Source organism: Dasypus novemcinctus, chromosome 20 (genome assembly GCF_030445035.2).
Source record: "Dasypus novemcinctus isolate mDasNov1 chromosome 20, mDasNov1.1.hap2, whole genome shotgun sequence".
Classification (NCBI taxonomy): Eukaryota; Metazoa; Chordata; class Mammalia; order Cingulata; family Dasypodidae; genus Dasypus; species Dasypus novemcinctus.
Genome location: NC_080692.1, coordinates 14079318 through 14095753, shown reverse-complemented (window position 1 = coordinate 14095753; position 16436 = coordinate 14079318). Strand labels below are relative to the sequence as shown.

The following is a 16436-nucleotide window of genomic DNA, read 5'->3' as shown; positions in this document are numbered from 1 at the left end:
GTTTTTTACCCCTGCTCTCACCTTTTCCCCTACTCTTGCCTTCTTATCTCCTGCCTGGAACAACATTCAAATAAAACCTGAGCATTTATAATCTATAATCAGGAATTGTAGTCTATAAATGAGCCCTCTTTACCACTCTTTAGCCCCTTCCTCTCTACCTGGGACCCATGACCTGTTATTTTCTCCCATTTCTCTTTTCACCATTTCTTAATAAATTACTGGCCTAACAACAACAAAAACATAGATGGTGAGAATTCCACTTAAATTCCATTAAATATAATATCAATAATTATACTTTACCATGTGTACACTTGAACCTGGACGTGAATGGAAATACTCCTCTGGAAAGTGAATTGTAATCTGACAAAAGCCTTTTTGTCGTATCTCTTACCTTCACCAGAAGATCCTTGGCCTCCTTCTCAAGCCAGCGTGGGTAAAAGGGGTTGTCCATGCGGATGGAGTGGAAGAGCTCTTCCTCGTCCTGCCCGTGGAATGGTGACTGACCAATCAGCATTTCATAGAGGAGGACTCCGAAAGACCACCAGTCAACAGAATGGTTGTATTTCTGACCCAGCAAGATCTGTGTGGCCAAAGGCAGAGAAACAATGAATAAAAATGAAAACTGTTCATGGACTTTTCCAAGCTGTTTGGTAAATAATCGATGGTGTGAGGATTTGTGGTTTTAACAAAGATAGTACTGAAAACTGTATCTTCTTTTTCAATTAAAAAGTGTTCATTTAAATTTGTACATCTTAACACTTCATTCAAAGAAAATATAAACATACAGTAAAGATACAAGAATTATACAGGGAATGAAAACCGTATCTTTTGACAACCTAAGGGATGGATAGAAATGAGTAGATGATGCCAAAGTCGAGTAAACCTATTTCAATTTCTACGCTTCCTCTGGCCTTGAGCAAAACAACTGAACCCGGATGTTAGTCTTCATTTTTTCTTCTGTGATGTGAGGACTTGGGTGGTACATACTGGACCTGAGAAAGCTGGTATCTCATTTCTCCCGTGCCCCTGATGCGAACTTGTAAACCAAACTCCTGTGTTCCCATCAATTTCTACTGCCCTGAGTCTTTGCACGAAGTTTCTGTAGGTAATCCAGGTCCAGTGAGCTATCTGACCTAATCACTCCTGGTCACTCAGGAGTCACATGAGCAGTCACCATTCTGAAGAGTCAAGTTTTGCAACAATGCCTAAGGAAGCCTAGCAAAACAAACTGTTCCAGTCCGGAAACCCAAGATCTCTGAGAGCTACGTGAAGTTGACATCAGTGCTATGAGTAGAACTTGTCTGCTGTATCTTTGAGGGAAGGAGATTTGAGGACTGGATTCCCACCCAACTTTTAAAAAGATCTCTACCTTTTTGCCTCTTAACTCTCCTGGTAAAAGGCCTTGCCTTCTGGCCTTTCAACAACCTCCATGTTATCATCCCAACAATGATACCGCAGCCTTCTCTAAGGTAACACTTAGTGGGTGCACAATAACATTTTGTTCCTTGGAGAAGAGGAAAATCCTTGCCAATTCATGTCTGCTGCTCCCAGGATGGGCTGAGAGACGGCTGCCACATTGTAACAAAATGGAGGGTGGACAGTGAAGTCGAAGCATAAAGTTCAAAAAGCAAGACTGGGACCCTTTCAGGATGGCCATCTTTTCCACCTGCAATTCGATTTGGGCTTGGCTTGGCACATCAGTGTGAGCCCACGCACCCAAACACACAAACACGCAGAGGTCGCCTTGGTATTAGAGCTACTGGTGCGAAATGGAATTTCCCTTTCTTCTTAAATGGCAGAATTTGCAATTCTGGAATGAATGCAGAACTATAGCAGTGATGACCTTGGGAGAGAAAATAGAGAACTACCGCTTACACATTCCAATGTTTTCTAGGGAAGCTGCATGTTTTGAGGCTGGTGAACGTCTTGATGCAACAGAATCATAGAGTCTATCCCTGGGAAATGGGGTCAGCAGTGGGTAAGGGTCAGGAATCCTATGTAAGAGTCTCTAATATAAGACTTAACAAACAAGCAAGCAAACAAAAGCAATTTTGATGGCCAGACAAAACACTATCGGTTCTGTTTTGGAATAGTTACTTATTGCATAGTTTGGGGCAGATTGCTTAACCCCTCTAAGCCTTTGTAAAAAGTGGTGATAACATTTGTTACAACGGATAGCACATTTTTACATTTATGGACTTAACTATAGCCCATGGTTTAACTTAGGATTCACTGTGTAGTGTAGTTCCACGGATTTAAAAATTTTTTTATTCTGTTACCATGTATATACAATCTAATATTTCCCCCATATATATATAATAATGCTGTTAATTATGTTCACAATGTTGTGCTACCATCACCACCATCCATTACCTGGCTAGTTTATTACAGGGCTTTTGTGAGGATCCAGTAAAAAATAGGTAAGTCAATGACTTTGTCAACTGAAAATTACTAAACATATGCCATGATAAATACAGATGTTCATGAACTTGTATCCATTTTTGAAAATTAAGAGCCAGTAACCAACAGAATTTAGGAGCAAGCAATCTGCCACTGATTTTTAGTGTAAAATGCCATCCACTTGCCTTAATTCAATTTTTACCTTAAAAATTAGAAAAAACAAATTTGTGCTTAAGGAATAACCTAAAATAGGCCCATGGAGAATGACAGGGAAAATAAAGATGCATACATTTACACACAGTCTTATTCAGTGAAATTTGCCTTAAGTGGGGCCAGATTCACATGTAATTCCTGGAATGCGCCACAAGAGGGGGCCCCAAAGCAACCAGAAAGAGCCCTGAGCATTCCATCTTGGTAAACAACTTCATTTTGGCAGGACAAATGAAAAGAAATGCGACAGGAGACAGCTGTGGTTGAAATGAACTCTTCTGGGCTAGGTGATGCTAATAAAAAATTCAGTCTTAAGTTAGGAGGAAGAAGCAAAATGCAAATCGCACTCAATTACACACTTCGAACAGAATGGCTGCTTAAGTAAGTACAGACGTGCCAAGTGTTTCTCCTACATTGTGTCTTTTATTTATAAGGACCCCCATAGGTAGGTACTGCTCTTCCTCTTTTAAAAGAGGATGATGATTGGACTTAGGGAGGTTCATTTCTTACTTAAGGTGTCTTAGTAAATTGAAAAGCTACGTACTGAACCCTGTTCTTTTCAGATTACTAATTTACTTATATAATGTTGTCTCCTGGTTTAGAATCTCAACCTAACATGGTCATACTTACAATCTTCTACATTTTTTAAAGATACTGTGATGGAGAAAATCTTTCTGGTTTCTCTCTCCACCATGAGGTCGTTGTTATGTCCTCTTTTTCTGGGTTGTCCCTCTCCCTCGCCCATCTTTAGCAGGAGAACTCAGATCACAGGGCGCTAAAGACACAACTCAAACTTGAGGAACCAGCCCACGAGACTGATATGGACTTCACCCCATTTATGTCCCAGTTCATCTTTCTCTCTAAAGGAAGAGATTATCAGCTGCAATTTCACCTGCCTCTGGAGCTGGTGCCCATTAGCTAATGGGTTAATGGCCGTCTAGGCTCCTTGCACTGAAGGCACAGTGAGAAAGTGCTGCTATCGTTTACTAAGTAGACACCCCGTGCCTCTAAAGTTTTGATTTCCAAGTGGTTCTTTTTTTCTCCAGGGAGGTGCTTCTATGTACTGAAATTCCATATGGATTTACTGAGTAGTTATCACAACTTAGAAAATAAGATGGCTATTTAATGGTTTCCCTATAGGTCAAAATGAGCTTGGATCGCTGATGATACATTAAACACTTTCTCCTATAACTGGAAGACAGAGAACAGCAGAGTTTCTGAGAAGAGCCTGGGGTCTAGGTAGACCCATACCGGGAAGTCTATTCCCCGGCTGGGAGCACAGCCTACCTTTAGGCATCACTCCTGAGGCTGCTCTGAAATGCACCTGCTTTCCTTTCACCGCCACCATGCATGGTTTGAGTCCTGTCAAGCACATATCAGTGCCTGACTGATGGGCTTGCTGGCCTCAGTCCTAGCTGTTTTATGCTTTGTAAAAATAAATTCCTGGCGGCGGACCTGGCCCAGTGGTTAGGGTGTCCGTCTACCACATGGGAGGTCCGCAGTTCAAACCCCTGGCCTCCTTGACCCGTGTGGAGCTGGCCCACGCGCAGTGCTGATGCGCACAAGGAGTGACGTGCCACCCAGGGGTGTCGCCTGCATAGGGGAGCCCCACGCACAAGGAGTGCGCCCTGTAAGGAGAGCCGCCCAGCGCAAAAGAAAGTGCAGCCTGCCCAGGAATGGCGCCGCACACACCAAGAGTTGACGCGGCAAGATGACGCAACAAAGAGAAACACAGATTCTGATGCTGCTGACAACAACAGAAGCGGACAAAAGAAGACGCAACAAATAGACACAGAGAGCAGACAACCAGGGTGGTGGTGGGGGGATAAATAAATAAATAAATAAATCTTAAAAAACAATAAATTCCTTGCCTTATCTAGTGGACTCTTTGTCATCGAGGTGACAGGTTCCTTTCCTAAGGGAGCTCACATTCTAAGAGGGGAGAGAGCACCTGGGAACACTTAAAAACAACACAGAACTCACAATAAGGGATGATTCAATGGCTGCTCATGTTCAGAAGAAGGAATGCGTGCCTCTAGTTCTTTTTGGTTTTGGAACTAGGGAGAAGGTTGTGGGTAAATGAAAGAGATAAAGGAAAAAACTCAAAACAGTTGGCCTACAAGTGGAGCGTTGAAAAATGGGTAGAGTTCTAATGGTTAGAATGGGGAGGGGAGATGGGTTTGTAGCATAAAAGAGGCCCAGAAGTGGGGAAATTCAGTTCATGCTCAGAAACAGACATTTAGTGTGCGTGTATCTTTCAGGATACACTTTTCTGTAGGACCATGAGAAGCTCAGTGCATTGGTCAGAGACACAGAAGAGGAAGCAACAGATGATTCCTAAGGAGCCAGGGGCATCTTCAGAGAAGATGACTCTGGAGTTGGGCATGGTCACAGACCAAGGGGACAGGGCACGCAACGACAGAGAACTGAGAACGGCAGGTTCAGGGCAGATGAGCAATGCGGTGTGCCTGGAATGCAGAGGGTGCAGGAAGGAATCTAAGAGCTGGAGGCAGGTTGGCGGGCATGGGCCACGTTAGGAAGGCCCTCTGCTCAGGACGGAGCCTGGTAACCAGATGACGACGGGGGCTCTGTGAAGATTTTAAGGCACAGTCCTGTATGTTGGGAAGGCATATCTGGTGACGTGGTAGAATGGTGGCCTTCCACAAGATGCACGTGCCCCAAGGGGTGAACCCGATGACCCGATGAGATGAGGAAAGGAAAGAGTAGAACTTGTATTTATTCTAGCTTTAAAAAAATCTAGAACTGATGTTGCAACTGACACTGATGAAACTGAAACAGAAATCGAGGCATCCCAAGGGGAGAAGGGGGAGCCCACTCGGAGGGCGCGTGGTGGAGACTTCGCTTGGTTGTTTGTGCCCTACAGTTTATATTGCCCGCCCAATTAGCGGATTGCTGGAGTCTGCCTTAGCGAAGCTACTTTTCACAAAATGGACATGTAACTTCAAAAGGTTCCGTGCAAAGAGGCTCGGCTTGAAGACAATACTAAATGACGCCAACACGAGCAGAATGTAAGAAAGTAAACTGATACCTCTTTTACTCCTGGTACAAGCTCTTTGTCTACCACAATACGATGTGGCTAAAAACAACGATGATATCAATTCTTACAGGAAATAGACTAAAAACTGAATGTACCAAAATCATTGTTTTGAAATACGGACTGGTATCCATCATTGTCAATGTTGGGTCTTGCCTTATTACTTATTATTAACTATATTTTACTGTGCATTTGTAAGGTATCTTTTCCAGCTCTGAAAGCCATTAAAACTCAGAACTGAAATCAAAATAAACATATCAGACCTTAGAATTACAGCATCATGCAATGTCAAAGCAAGATTTTAAAAAATTATTTAATCTCATTATTTTAATGAGAACATAAATATTTTGTACTATTGATGACTTTAACAAAGATTAGTTATTCAAAACTATTGTTTATTTCATCTTCAGCTCATCAATTATATATATACTTTTGTATATGCTTTAGAACACCCAAGAGTATAGTAGTTGTTAGTAATGCATATGATTCATAAATAAATAAATAAATACACATATATTGGGGATTTGTTTTTAACTGAGCATGATCAAAAAGTCTGAACATTTGTAAGATGGTACCCTGGAAGGTGGATGGTGATGAGGAAGAAAGCAGTTAAAAGTTGTTATGGGGGGAGGAGTGGGGTAAGGGGGGTGGGGGGTATATGGGGACCTCATATTTTTTTAATGTAATATTAAAAAAATAAATAAAGGCAAAAAAAAAAAAGTGTATCACAGGGGAGCTGGATGTGGCTCAAGCGACTGAGTGCCTGCTTCCCACATGGGAGGTCCTTGGTTTGGTTCCCGGTGCCTCCTAAAAACAAAAAAACAAGCAACAAATGGAAAAACCAACTCAAGGGAGCCATGGTTGAGTGCCAGCTTCCCACATACAAGGTCCCAGGTTCAATCCAAGAAAGAAAGAAAAGGGAGGAAGGAGGGAGGGAAGGAGGGAGGGAGGGAGAAAGGAAGGATGGGTATCTCAGGATTCAGGACATCAGATGCTGAGGCCAAGACCAAGGTAGCAGCAGACGGGAGGGGATGGAGAAGGAGATTCTTTGGGGATTAGATAAAAGGGATACCCACATTCCGAGGATGAAGAAAGAATAAAGGGAAATTCTTCATCCAGTCACAAGTTTGGGAGAGTGAATAGAAATCCAAATTTAGAAGGATTTGGGGGGTAAGAAAGGAGGAAAAACCCTGGATAATTCCTACTTTTCTGGCTAGGCAACTGGATGGATGCAAGTATAATTAGTTCCCCAAGAAAGGGAAAATGGAGGAGGACAAGTTCAACAGTTAGTTTTAGTCCTGCTAAGTTTGAACTTAACTTTGATGCCCGCAGCGTCTAGCTGAGATCTCAAGCAGGAAAATGAACATTTGGGTTTGCAGCAAGATGAAGAAGTTTGGGTTGGGCATGTTGATTTGGGAGTTACCATGCAGGTGGTAGTTAAATCCAGGGGCATAAAAAGAGTTGCTCATGGAGACTGTATAGGAAGAAGAGAAAAAGATGGAGAGGAAAAGAAAAGGAGGTAGGTCACATGAGGTGACATCTGTTGAGAATGACAGGCATGGTTTCCTGAACAAAAATATATTTTAGAATTATTACTAAGGGGAATTCCATAGTTGAATTGAGTCTCCTCTGAGATCTCCTTCACTTGTGACTTAATTAGCTTTGGCTTCACTTCAAACTGGAAATGGTTTTAACACACCCATATCTGTAGCTACCCTGAATTCTGCTATCAGAAAGTTATTAAATCAATGAACCGAGCTCAAGTGTAATCAAGTTCAACAACTCCTTGAAAGTTAAAACCCATAATTTTTTGTTGAATGAAGTCCAACCTTGTGTTTAAACAAGGTTAAATTAAAATTAAATACCACATCATCACAGGGCAAAGCCACATGTTTCTAAGACTCAAGCTGTCATCATTACTTTGGGAATGACATGGATTTGCTGCTAAATTTGTTTTACTCAGGAAATCAGAGGTCCATCACTGTCTTTATCAAGGATTACCCATTCATATATTATTGTCATTCATTCATTCGTTCATTCTCTCTTTTAAGAGGTATTTATTAGCCCCTCACTATATCAAGCCCTGCACTATATCTTTGGATATAAAAGTGAGTAAGTTTACATAAGTCTACACATGATAAAATGGCATTGAGCTACACACACACCCAGTACCAATGTCAACTGCATGATATTATACCATAATTATGTAGGATGTAACCATTGGGAGAAACATGGTGAGGGGTACATAGAGGACATTTTTGTACTATTTTTGCAACTTTCTGTGAATCTACAGTTAGTGTGGGAAGATTCAAAGACAAAAAACAATCATGATTAGGTGTTAGGATATGGGATAGGCCCTGGATTAAGAGAGTATCTAATTTCCTTGAGATGGGCAGCTGGGAAAGATTCCATAAAAAGGGGATATTGTGGGATAATTGGATTGGCAATGCCTTCTAAGCAAATGTTCTTTGGGGTGCTCAGAATAACAATAGTGATGCCTTATGATTATTATTATTTTAGTTTGGGGTGAGGAGGGTGGTTTAACTTTCATATGTTATCTCATGGAAGGCTTACAAAATCATTGTAAGAAATGTGGCCAGTCTCGAAGCCAAACTCATGCAATGCATTCCCCCCAGCGTGGGACATGACACCTGGGGATGAGCCTTCCTGGCACCGAGGGATCACTACCAAGTACCAGCTGATGATGCAACTAGAAAATGACCTTGAATTAAAGGTTCAACACGGACCAGCAGAATATCCCTGTCTACATATAATAACAGGAGTTTAAAATGCTGTTTGACCTAATGTAAGGGGAAAATGGAAAGGAGAAATGAGTTTATATGGCTATGAGTCTCTAAAAAAGAGTCTGGAGGTTGTCAGAAGGATTGATTGCCCTTATGCACACCTGAGCAGAGTCTCAGAGACAGATAAAGTAGATACAACCCCAGGTATTGGTTCTTTTGAGGGCTAAAGAGACCCACAGGTTCTATGGTCATGGCAGATGGAGTTCACTGCCATGTCAGTTGGCCCTTCTTTGGAGCTGGTGTTTCTGCGTGATGGAGCTGGACACAGATGGGATCTCTTTTCACAAGACTTTCATGCAACTTTACTGGAATTGTAGTTGGTGCTGGGGTTTAAGATATATCTAGGGGATTTGAATCTCTGGACTGACAATATGATAGCCAGGCCCTGAGCCTCAACAGACTTCAACTCCTATACTCTGATTTATTGGACTTACCCCACTCAGCTAACATGGAGTTGAAGAATGTCAACCACCACACCATGGAGCCTAGAGTGCCTACAACTGAAAGCAGGAGGATTGCATCCAGTATCCATGTGGAATCTAAGCCTCCTCTTGACATAGATGTGCAATGGACACAACCAATCCAAGGTCCACAGAGAAAATGTGGCATTGGTATGGGAAAAGTGGCCATGGTGGCTGCTGGGTGAGGGAATGGGAGGAAGAGATGAGATGCGGAGGCGTTTTCAGGACTTGGAGTTGTCCTGGGTGGTGCTTCAGGGACAATTACCAGACATTGTAGATCCGCCCAGGGCCCACTGGATGGAACGTGGGAGAGTATGGGCTATGATGTGGACCACTGACCATGAGGTGCAGCGATGCCCAGAGATATACTTACCAAATGCAATGGATATGTCATGATGATGGGAGAGAGTGTTGCTGTGGGGGGAATGGTGGGGTGGGGGCGGTGGGGTTGAATGGGACCTCATATTTTTTGAATGTAATATTTTAAAAAAATGAATTAAAAAAATAATTGCAAAAAAAAAATCATTGTAAGAGAAGTATTATCTGCATTTTACAGAAGAGGGAAATAAGGCTCAGTGAACCTTTAGCAATGTGTCCATGGTCATGCAATGGCAGCTTAGAGACTGAAATTCAGATTTTTTGATCCTAACATTAACTTTTAAATTGGCTTTGACTTACTCAGGTGGATACTTGAGAGACTGTCCAGTTTCCACCTGGTTCTTCACCAGTTTTTCCTGGTTGAGTATCAGGTTGGGAGTGGGGAGAAGCCATAGCTGAAAGGAAATGCTGAACTTTGCCAGGCTTGGAGAGATGTTGAAGTTAGTGTGTATACCATCCCCCACAAAATAATAATAGCAACACATCATGTTGCCATTTATGGCTGGATTTATGAAATAGTCAGGGAGCCAAATATAAACCATAAACCCCAATATGTAAAACTTCGGATTTTAAGGGGTGGAAGAAATAGTGGTGCTTGGTCCAGGGTTGTGCTGAGTTGAGGAGGGGCCAGTTGCCAGCTCTTCTGGGCAGTATTTCCCTACCTCGGGGGCGATGTAGTCAGGCGTTCCACAGAAAGTATTTGTCTTTGCATCTCCTAACATGTTCTCCTTGCACATTCCAAAATCCGCTATTTTGATATGTCCATCTCTGTCTAAGAGGATATTATCGAGTTTCAGGTCCCTGAAAAACAAAAGAAAAGCAAAAATCTCATTTCCATGGATACTCACTTGTTAAACTCACTGCCTGAGGCTTGGTAGCTGGGGCTGGACAAGTGTCTCTACAGCCCGAGGGAAGACGGTGAGCGGGGCACTGCTTCTCCTTCCACTCCTTTCTAAGTCTGCTCCTCCATCTAAGACGTCACTGGATGTGCTCGCCGCTGCGCCATTCCTTCTCTTCACACCTCCACTAGCGTGTCATGCTTGGGATTGTCCCCATGGCCCTTCCTGTCCCTGTCCTGCTTTTTCCAGGTCTGACTCCCTGAGAAATGTTTGTGTCTCTCACTAGGCACATCTTTGGAACGCAATCCCTATTTGTTGTCAGAAGGCCTGAGGAGGTGCCAAAAGAGTACGTAAAGGCTGACGTATGAGTTGTCCAAGGTAACATGCTTCAATTCTAAGGGGGCCTTCCAGAAACACAGACTGGAGGTGAGGAAACAGTGAGTGAAACTTTGGTTGTTGGTGTTGTGTGGTCTAGGGTGGCATCTAATACTACTCAACACACACAAGCATCCACCTGTACATGGATAATTAAAGCTGGCTCCTCCAGACAATGGTTGGCTGATGCTGACTCCTCTTTCCGACTTACCCAAGAGGACAGCTCCCTAAAAGGTGGACGAGAGCACAGGTGACTCTCCATCCCAGCACCTTTCCTGAGGGGTGATGATGGAAGAGAGGTCTAAGAAATATATGCGCTTTACGCTGTGTTCCACACATTTGTTTGTGTCTCTGTGAATGACACCGAATTCCAAGACCAATTAAAGAAGGCTATGCCTAAGTAGAGCAAAGAATAATTCTTGAACCAGAATCCATCTGAAACCAGAATAACATGTCCAGAGGCTCCCCTCTCCTTAGGGAACCAGTACCCAGTTAAAACAGTTTTGGAGAAATGCCACAGATAAGATTTTTTAAAAATAAATGAAGGGGAAGTTTGAGTTATATATATGTTACAATGAAGAGTTTCAATAAGTAAGTGAACCAAATTATGCCTCCCTATAATTTTGCCTATTTGTTCAAGGATGCTCTTTATTAGAACACATGATACCCCAAATGTTTGAAAAGTGACTTTGAGTTTTCTCTTGTCTTTCCTTCTTGGTGTTCATGAACTTTATGCCTCATATGATACGGATTTCAGACTCAACATTCCAGCCTCTATCCTCAAAATATCTTGAATTTGTTCATTTTCTTCTCAAAATATGATACTCAGAATGGAGCCAATGTTCTCTAGATATATAATCTGATTGGTACAGAATAAATCCTCTCACCTTTTACCCTGTGGCTCAAGATACTGCACTAGTTGTTTTAGTAGCTCCATTGCAAAAATGTTTGATATTGAGCTTGTTGTAAACTAAAACCTTCACTTTAAAATTTTTTATACAACTGCTGTTATATCAGTTCCTTCTCCTCTTGTACCTGTGAAACTGATTTTTAAAAGAAGATAATCCAGGTTATACATTCAACATCAATTATCTTAAAAATTTTATTTTATCGATTTTAGTAAATGGAATTTCGTGAATTTCATGTTGTCATACAACATCCAGCTTTCTTTCCCTTGGAGTTATCTGCCCATGAACTTCTGTCTTTTCTTAAATCTAGTTTCTCTAATTCTAGTAGCTGTGGTTGGTGATGGCTATCATTGTCTTCTTTAGTTATTTAAGATGACTCAGCAGAGTAGGAATAACCTTGTTTTTTTTAACCTCTTCTTAGAGAATTTTCTAAGGCTCCTTTCTCAAAAATTTTGTTCCCTAAGGGCTGGCAAGTAATCCTGTCCCCTAGACCTCAGTGGACTTACCAAGGTGACCATCTAACTCAAGCTTGGTTATCCAGTTTTTCTCTTTTGGGATGTTGGATGTTGCAATCATGCAGGCACCAGGTGCCTGAACTGAGAAGATATCTAGGGCTTCTTGTGGGATGTTTTCCAGCATGTTCTTGGACAATAGGAGAAAGCTATTGTGTAGAAGGAAGGGAAAATGAACGGGCTATGCTAAGAGCAGGGACAAGGCCATGATGGCCCGAGGAGAAACAGAGTTGACAAGGAAGTAGCTGCCTTAGTTCCTAGGAATCAGTTGGTCTTGGTTCCAATCCCTTAATTAGACTTGCTTTTTGATTAAGCAAAACTCTGGGTAAATTTATGTTACTTGTCATCAAATAGTCTTGACTAAGACAGACATTCATGTTCTTCTAAAGTTCCCATTGCTTTTTGTCTATCTCCCTTGATGCTTTCTGAAGATGCAGATATATTGCTTGTTACCTGCTACATTGTGCTGTTCTGACAAGCGGCTAGCATGTTCTAAGCATTAAATAAAAATTTGTTGAATGAATTCATCATTTCCACTCCACTAACCAGACTATACCAGCTGCAAGTAAGTCTTGAGTAACTTTCCCCTCTCCTTGCTTTCTCTACCTTTTATGAGAGTATATTAGCTGGAGAAATCAAGACTGGAAATAGGTCTGTTTTGGTGGAGTGAGATGACTGGCAGATATCCCCAGGTTGACATCTTCCAGGGGGGCCGGCTCAGTAACGTCCATGACGAAAGCGTCCTGTCTGGCTGTGGGGCCTGGGCTCCATCTCACTGTCATCTCAGTTCTGTTTCCCTCTAATCTTAACTCAAGCATGATCTCATTTCTAATACCGGGCCTAAAGACTTTCAATATGTCTAAATCTTCTCATTAGAAAGTGAGAGTCTCTGCCTCCCTGAGCTTTCATTTGAAAGATCTGTTCTGTTCTGTTGTGACTTACAAATTATATTCCAGTAAGTCCAATTGTAGGTCATAGTTAATCCTTATGCTAAAGTTTCAGGTTCACTTTCTAATCCACACTTTGTGTCATACTGATAGCACTTTGGGTTTCTGCTATATGAACCATGTATGCATCATTTGTGGCTATATACATATGTTGTTAGAAATTTGACTGTGAGATGCCTTGGGACATCACTAGAGATTCAGACACCCAGATCCAGGGCTATACGTAGAATATCAGAGTAATGAAAACAGTATCTAATATTTGCAATGGGTTTTCTTATTATCCTGTGCATTTTAGAGTTTGATTTTTTTGCTCTGGAATTACTATTATTTTATTTGTATTTTCTCTGATAGAAAAAGAAAGGCATTTTCCATGAGGTCAGGTCACACAGCCAGCCAGAGACTGGGATGCAAACCCAGGCTTCATCCTCCCTTATGTCCCCTTAAACCAGTGATACCAGGTACACTTGGTCTTTCTCATTACACTGGCCTTGAGTTTTCTGTGACCACAAGGGTGCATTTTAACTGATTCTAAAAATAAATGCTCTCTGGGCTCCAGGCTAGGAAGAACAAGTTTAATGGCAAGTTTTTAATTGGGCCAGTTGTGTTTGGGCATGCGGACAGAAAAAGCCATTGAAGATTTGAGAGATGTAAGTTGGAATGGGAAGGGTCCAGAAAGCCTGCCATGCAAAACTAAGCCTGTGTGAGGGTAGAGGAAGACGAGCGAGGTTCCCTGTAGCCAACTGGAAAAGCCACAACCCGGAGACCAAGACTGTCTGAGGCCTGTCGTGCTCTTTACTCCTGCCATATACCCCACCAAGACCTGGAATAGAACTTTCGGAGTCCAAGTCGGCGGGCTTGGCTCTGTAAGCACGGATCTGCCCACAGGTGCAGCCCACCACGGCATCCCGTGTAACAGAAAAGTGGAAACCTTTTTTCCACAGTGTGGTCAATGTAAACGAAAGATTTTCCATTTGGGAAGGGACAGAGTGTTGAGAGAACTCCCTGACTAAGAGTCAGAAGACTTGGCTTTCAAACTCATTTCCCACTGACAAGGCCAAGCTATGTCCTTCTTTGCACCCTACATTACTGATCTGTAAAATGGGTACAATGATGCCTGCCTTGCTTATCACATGGGGGTCCTTGTGAACACCAAATGAGGTAATCTGTGTAAAATCATTTGTAAGTGGCTTCAACTAGATGGCTTGCAATAAAATATAACCCAAGGTCCCTTTCAGTTCTAGTATTCTAAGATTTGAGACCCTAGATTTTTCTCTTGCCATTTCTGCATGTTTTCCAGCTCCTTGTTTTGACGATAGGACTCATGGCATCTTTAAAGCTGGTACTGCTTTTAATTTTCAGACGATAAGCAATGACACTGCTGCATGCTTCTCCACATCTCACTGGCCTCATTTTCTTTTAGGAGATTGAACCCAGGATCTTGTACATGGGAAGCAGGCACTCAACCACTGAGCTACAGCCGCTCGCTCATTTTTTTATTGCCTAACAACCCTTCCACTGAAGCTGAACACTTTTACTTAATAGTCTTCCTATCTTTCCACTCAACCTCCTTACTTGTATTTGTGCCTTTTCTGAAGTCACTTCTTCCATCTGATAGGATTTTTTTGTGGGCTTACCCCCACCCAACCCTGACTATACCTTTATTTTCCTTTCCTTCAGCACAGGGCTTTTTAAAAATTTTTTAAAAGAGTGTGCTGCTTGTGTCTTTTCACATACTTATGTTCTAACCAGAAAGACCAGAAAATGGTTTCACTGGGTATCTGGTGGTTGGGACTTCCACATCTTCCATGCTCACCACTATGCTTAGCAAAGGGCTGAATATTCCGTTGCCTCTTTGTCGATGCTACCACTTGGTAGTGGACTGAAAGGTGGCCCCTTCTGAAGATAAGCCCACATTTTTTTTTTTTTTAAGGTCAGTAGAAAGAATTTATTGGGAAATGGGGGGAAAGAACATAGCTGGCTGAGAAATGGGAGAGAAAGATGGAAAAATACACTGAGATTTGGTGTGGGCTCCTCTAGGCAGAGGGAGCCGAGTCCAGTCTTAACCCTTACAACCTGTGAACATCTGACCTTATTTGGAGAAAGGTTCTCTTCAGACGTAAAGGATCTTGAGATGGAGAGACCATCCTGGATTATCTCTGCTTCCAGTGACGAGCATCCTTATAAGATACACACGCAGGTGAGGCACAGGGAGAAGAGGAGAAGGCCATGTGAAGACAGAGGCAGAGACTGAACGTGGGCAGCCTCGAGCCGAGGAGCACCTGGAGCCACCAGAAGTTGGAAGGGGCAAGGCAGGGATGCTCCCCTAGAACCGTCAGATGGAGCACAGCCCTGCTGACACCTTGACTTTGGACTTTCAGCCTCCAAAACTGTGAAAGCACATTTCTAGTTTAAACCACCATGGTTGTGGTAATTTGTTATGGAAGCCCAGTTTTGTGAACAGACCTGGAAATCGTAGTTGTAAGTGATCAAAAGAAGGCCACTGCCAAAGAATCTGCTCAAGAAAACTGACTTGTCCAAGCTACCTTAAGTGTTTAGTTCTGGGACTCTAGATAAAACAACCACCGCATTTGGCTGCATCCTCTGAAATTGGAAGGGTCCTTCTTAACTAAATTTTCCAGATAATGGCAGCTTACTCCTTAAGCACCAAAGCTTAGATGTCAGCCTTCTCTGATGGAATGTGTTCTGAAGTGTATTATGCTCAGATCGGCTGTCTTAAAGAACTGGGGTGGAACTAATTTAACTTTCATTGATGACTCCAGGTCATTATTGTGAACATCTGCCACAAAGGAGCATAGAATCCCATTCTCCCAGAGCCTTTTAGTTGTTTTGCATCTTCCTGTTATGTCAGGTTGTCAGCTGTCACTTCCCATTGCATTCACTGTTCCAGTTTCCAGCAACTCTGCCTGGGTCTTTGCTAGGTTTTTTTTTTTTTTTTCCCCGTTTTCTTTCTTTCCCCTAATCAGCAGTGAATTGCAAAGCAGACAACTAAGCCCTTGAAGATTTGTATGTTAAATTAGAGTCAACAATGTTTTGAAAAAAGAGATAAGGTGATGGAGGTACAATAGCTTTACTCTAAGGGCTCTGACAGATGGATGTGAAATGATATTGTACAGTAGAGAAATACTGGACAGACATCCATTCATGAAAGTTATTCACATGGTGCTGTGTGCATTCCTACAAGGTTTAAGAGCACAGGCTTTCATAGGCATGCTCCTGAGTGTTTAGGAAAGATTTCCTCTCCTACCCCATCCAAAAGAAGAAAATTCCACAAGCATTTCTAGGTGACCCAAAACAAAGACAAGCAAAAACAAGAGGTACAAAGTGGACAAAAACAAAGCGGGAGGGAGAAAGCAACAACGAGATGGCAAAGAGAAACTAGAGTAATAGAAGGAAAAGAGAAAAAGAGCATTGGAAGGAAGAACAAAAATAAGATGCAGAGAAGAGAACAACCTAAGATTAGAACCTTATTGCTTTTGAGACTGGGATTTCTGACCTGGTTCTTATTCAATCTTCCGTTGCACGTTTT

General features: G+C 42.2%; 1 protein-coding gene across 6 annotated transcripts in view; it reads right to left on the bottom strand.

Moving 5' to 3' along the window:
* PRKCQ (protein kinase C theta) overlaps positions 1-16436 on the bottom strand; it is a 167473-nt gene that overhangs the window by 13314 nt on the left and 137723 nt on the right. For all 6 annotated transcript variants that reach the window (XM_004480070.3, XM_058282440.2, XM_071210076.1 and 3 more), the window contains 2 exons: positions 9971-10109; positions 392-580 (listed from right to left, as the gene is read on the bottom strand). In XM_004480070.3, the coding sequence (XP_004480127.1) occupies positions 392-580; positions 9971-10109 (328 nt within the window). The remainder of the gene's footprint in view (positions 1-391; positions 581-9970; positions 10110-16436) is intronic.